General features: G+C 35.8%; 1 protein-coding gene across 1 annotated transcript; it reads right to left on the bottom strand.

The window, feature by feature from the left end:
• Nucleotides 1–296: 296 nt before the first annotated feature.
• Nucleotides 297–3,173, bottom strand: LOC137646907 (uncharacterized). The gene is made up of 3 exons (XM_068379980.1): nucleotides 2,970–3,173; nucleotides 1,137–1,507; nucleotides 297–890 (listed from the first exon to the last, which is right to left on the bottom strand). The coding sequence occupies exons 1-3, from the start codon at nucleotides 3,004–3,006 to the stop codon at nucleotides 480–482; spliced, it is 819 nt and encodes a 272-aa protein (XP_068236081.1). The 5' UTR covers nucleotides 3,007–3,173; the 3' UTR covers nucleotides 297–479.
• Nucleotides 3,174–5,205: the final 2,032 nt, after the last annotated feature.

Raw genomic sequence — 5,205 nt, 5'->3', positions numbered from 1 at the left:
GGCCACTTGACACTTATTGAGAAACCAGAACGTTGTACCATTCTTGTGCCACCCCTTCAGGTATCTTGGGGGATTAAGGTGTGTGATGATGTTATATAATATATATATATATATATATATATATATATATATATATATATATATATATATATATATATATATATATATATATATGTTTGCTTATTTGTAAGATTAAGATCCAATTTATATACCTCGTGAAATCTTTTCCATAAGTAACAGGTCTATGCTACAACGGAATAGGGATAATTGCAAAAAATGTATTTTATATTGCTATATTTATTCAATATCTTACAATACACTTATGTATGAAGCGCTCAAATGATCTCCCTATTATGGCACCAAATAGAGGGTAACAGATTCGAAATTCTCCAACAGAGCTGAAGAACAGGATAACATGATATAGAAGTTTTCAAAGACATTAACAATCCTAAATCGCTCTAATTAATAACAGTCTTGGTTCAGTTAGGTGCCTGGTATAGTCCTGAAGGTCCTTGAGGAGAACCTCCATTTCCATTTCCCCCGGACACGCCGCCGGTGCTTCCGGTACCGGCTGAAGTACCGCCATTGACGCCTCCGGTTCCTGGAGCGCCGTAGGAGTTCGACAATCCAGAAGAGGTACCCGTTCCTCCATTCCTGTTGCCAAAACCGTTTCCGTTTCCAGTGCCGTATCCATTTCCATCGCCATTTCCAATACCATTTCCATTGCCATTTACTTGACCAATATTGGCATTCAGGCCGTAGAACTGCTCTGCCGTCGAGCAGTCGAAGTTGAACCACCAGTCGCAGACGAAATATTGCTGGTTGAAGATCGTGCCGTTGGGGCAGAGGAAGGAATCCATTCTGTCGTCTTCTTGGCAGATGTGGAACACCTTCAGGGGACAGAGATAAAGATAATTTGTCGATACTCTTTTGTACTGAATAACTACCTGGCCTGCTTCTTATGGTTAAATCAGCAACATGTTTCAGCTTAACACTCAACAGAATATAGTTTACTATTCCACAGTAATGATGAACAGATTGTGTAACAGAAGTCATATATATTGTTTTCTCTTTTTACACGACAAAATCATTACTTCCTTTATATCATCTAAATTAATATTGAATGAAACACTTACTTGACAGCCAGCTTGTTGGTTAGTGTCAGCATAGTAACCTGGAATCCTTCCTTGGCAGACGAATCCTGTGTCAGGGACGGAGGCCAAAATAGGATAATCTTGACCTGGAACGCCGTCCCCTGGGATGACGTTCGCTAAATTGGCAATAGGATCACCGCCTCCATTAGCTCCATTACCTCCATAGGTACCTCCATTATTATTGAATCCTCCTCCATTTACTCCACCATTATTATTGAATCCTCCCCCATTTACTCCACCATTAGTGTTGACGCCTCCTCCACCAGCTCCCCCATGGCCTCCAGATGGGAATCCATTGGGTCCTTGGTTTGGAGATCCTAGGTACGCTGCTCTTGATGATCCTGCCAGAAGTCCTACGAGGATTTGGAGAATATAGGATATTGATTCAAAAACAAAATGTTCAGAATATGGGATAGTTAGTTCCTTTGGTCGTCCATTGAGAATTATAAACTAGTAATATTTGTTGAAATAAAATTCATATTTGATCTGGAGGAATAAAGATCTAAGCAACAACAAAAATCTTAGCAAATCATTCATATGGATAAAGTGACTTCTTTTGTATGACAGATGTTTTGCTACAGATGTTCTGATATTATAAAAGTTTTACGTTGAATATAAAGTTTCAGAATATGATTTCTGTAAATCATCTTTACATAAGTTGAATAAAAAAATCGATAAAAAACAAAATCAATGAAATCGGCAAATCTACAGCCATAAGGGTTAAGCTAAAAAAGGAAATACGAGACTTGATTGTTTTTGTTCAAATCTTTGAGAAATGAAAGCCTATCAAAAAAAAAAAAAGAATAGAAGAATCTTATGTTAAAAAACTTGAAGATATCTCTTCAATAGGGACATTATTACTATTATTATTATTATTACTATTATTATTATTATTGGAAAAGCAAGATGCTATAAGCCCAAGGGCTCCAACAGGGAAAATAGCCCAGTGAGGAAAGGAAATAAGGAAATAAATAAACGAAAATCTTTAAAAAAAGTTAAAAAACAACAAAGGATGACACCTGAACCCGCGAACAAGAATAAAAAGTCGTCAGGAGCCTTTCTCGATCGTCACAGATTTTCAGTCGTTGATTGATGCGATCATTTTCTCTGCTCGAAAACGTAAAGAAGGGAGAGGATGATTGAAGGAGCTGGAGAAGAGGGCGATTAGAATGAGAACTAGTTCGAATTATTATCGTCTTCGTAAGCACGTGTATTGTCGTTTCTAATCTAATAAGAACTCGGCTAGATGATGTTCTATTTCTACCAAAGTATCATGAAGACGAAATTGCCGATATATATATATATATATATATATATATATATATATATATATATATATATATATATATATATATATATATATACTTATACTGTATATACGACACTATGGGGAAATGAGAAAATGAACAGAAATTTAACATGAATAACAGGAGGGCCACGACTAGGTAATCCTAATCTATGAGGGTGAAACCATTAAAAAGACATTGTCTCTCTCTCTCTCTCTCTCTCTATATATATATATATATATATATATATATATATATATATGTGTGTGTGTGTGTGTGTGTGTGCGTGTGTGTGTGTGTGATTTTCTACACACAGAAATACACTTACACTCTAGTACAAATATGCATAGATAAGGGCACAGTCTAGGAGAACTGATTTTTATCTTAGAGCAAGGTGGAAATTTACTAATAAATTTAATAAATTAACTTATATCTAAATGTAACTTTTTAATCCATAACAGTAATAAATTTAGTTTTTCCCCCTATGACAAATAAACTATATTTTCTTCAAAATTCATCAGTATCTTACCAAGCATCACAATGAAACATGAAGTTCTAGAAGCCATTTTTGTAGAAGAGTCTTATCAAATAACGAAGTTATAAATTTTCTTTTTTTATTATATCCTCGATTTCTTCTTCTTCTTCTTCTTCTTCTTCCTACTTTCTTACTCCTCACAGTCGACGAAACACAAGAACGAAAATGGAATAAAAGCCCAAAATGCCAAGACGTTGAACTGTTCTCCTGCGGGAGGCGAAGAAGGATGTGACGATGTTGAAGATGCGCCTGCTGCGTTATATATAGGAGAGACACAGACACTCGGAGCACAGAGAGAGAGAGAGAGAGAGAGAGAGAGAGAGAGAGAGAGAGAGAGAGAGAGATGGAAGGTGTTGGGAAAACCTTGAGAAGGTCGTTTGACTGCGGTTTTGAGAAGGTGCGAGAAGACCAGATGACAGATGTCGGGAGTGATCGTTGTTGTTTGGCTAAATCATACCCAGATGATAACAAGAGTTACTGATAGTTATGAAATGTAACATCGTATGAAGAAGAAGAAGAAGAAGAAGAAAATGTAACACCTTATGGAGGAGGAGGAGGTGGAGGAGAAGAAAATGTGACATCTTATGGAGGAGGAGGAGACGATGACGAAAAGGAAGAAGAAGAAGAAGAAGAAGAAGAAGAAGGAGGAGGAGGAGGAGGAGGAGGAGAAGGAGGAGGAAGAGAGGAAGAAAATATAACATCTTATGGAGGAGAAGAAGAAGAAGAAGAAGAAGAAGGAGGAGAAGAAGAAGAAAATGTAACATTTTAAGGAGAAGAAGAAGAAGAAGAAGGAGGAGGAGGAGGAGGTGGAGGAGACGAAGAAGAAGAAAAAAAAGAGGAAGGAGGAGGAGGAGAAGAACAAGAACAAGAACAAAAACAAGAAGCGATCGCAACACTATCAAAATGGCAACAGGAAAAAAATAATAACGTAAATTATAGCAATAACAATTATCTAAGCGATTGTTCTCCTTCATTGCTCTTAACTATTATGATCAATATAAAAATTATTGCAAATTTAAAAGTGAATCTCAAACGGAAGTGTCCTCAATCTGTTGTATGGATAAATACAGCATGTAAACCGATGTTTTATTGACGTGATTAAACTTTTACCAAACATAATTAGAACTTTAAACCAAAGAATGTAGTACAGAGAATATAGTTTATGCTGAAATATTATATGTTTGTGTTTAGTATTTGACATGAAGCAACGGTCCCTAAAAAACTAAAAAGTCTGATATTTTTATAGTAAATTTTGCTTAATAAAACTAGGAACGATTGGCTTAATTCTATTCGATTAAAAACAGTACAAGAACATAAGCATTGTGTTCTTTAACGTAAGAGTTTGAATAGAAAATGAAAAAGTGACGTCGCAGCCATTATGGTCATTAATGGCCGAAGAAAGTCACTGCTAAAATAATTTATTCTTAGAAAGGACTGGCTATATAAAAACACCCAAATGTCTTCCTGGGGTGAAACTGAATCTTATCCACACCACATAAAACCGATATCACCATGAAATCCTTGTCAATAAGGATACAAAAAAGTTATTAGATCCTTTCTAGCTACATTCTCCCGATCATTCCATGATTTCAGTCTTCTCCGAGCTCGGAAAGCAATACGAGTTCTATACTGAATTGGTACAAACAACGGGTTTCCAGGAGGTAATCACATACGAGACCCCGTTTTCTATTGCCACGGTGTGACCTCTGGGCGAGCGGCGACTTCACTATGAAACCAGAACCATCGTATCGTATTGGAATTTTTATTTATTATTATTATTGGCGTTGTTTTTTTTCAACATACGACGAGTGATTCCATTTCATTTCTGTTGTATTTATTGTAGTTTTTCGCTCGCTGGATATGACTTCATTTCCTTTATCGCGCTTGTTCCAAATGGTGAAACAATGTCGTTGACCAGCCGGCCGAGTCAGATTCATTTTAGTTCTTTTTAAATTTGTATTCTGGTATTACGAATCTCCCTTAGAATAAGAAAATTAATAATTATCACTTTGTATTACATTTTTATTTTATATTTTTTTCTTATAGAACCAGCAAATATTTGCCGAAATAAATGTAGCCAGGCATTAACCGATTTAAAAACATATATATACGTAAAGAAGTGATATTACGGTTACCAACCCGTAAAAAGATAATAATAAATTAAGGTAAAAAACTATAGTCACCTGTATTTTACTGAAATACGGCTGGGAACAGTATATTTTTACGGAGA

This window comes from Palaemon carinicauda, chromosome 9, assembly GCF_036898095.1.
Source record: "Palaemon carinicauda isolate YSFRI2023 chromosome 9, ASM3689809v2, whole genome shotgun sequence".
NCBI lineage: Eukaryota > Metazoa > Arthropoda > Malacostraca > Decapoda > Palaemonidae > Palaemon > Palaemon carinicauda.
Note: the sequence above shows the minus strand (reverse complement) of the source record. Positions and strands in the feature narration are given on the sequence as shown.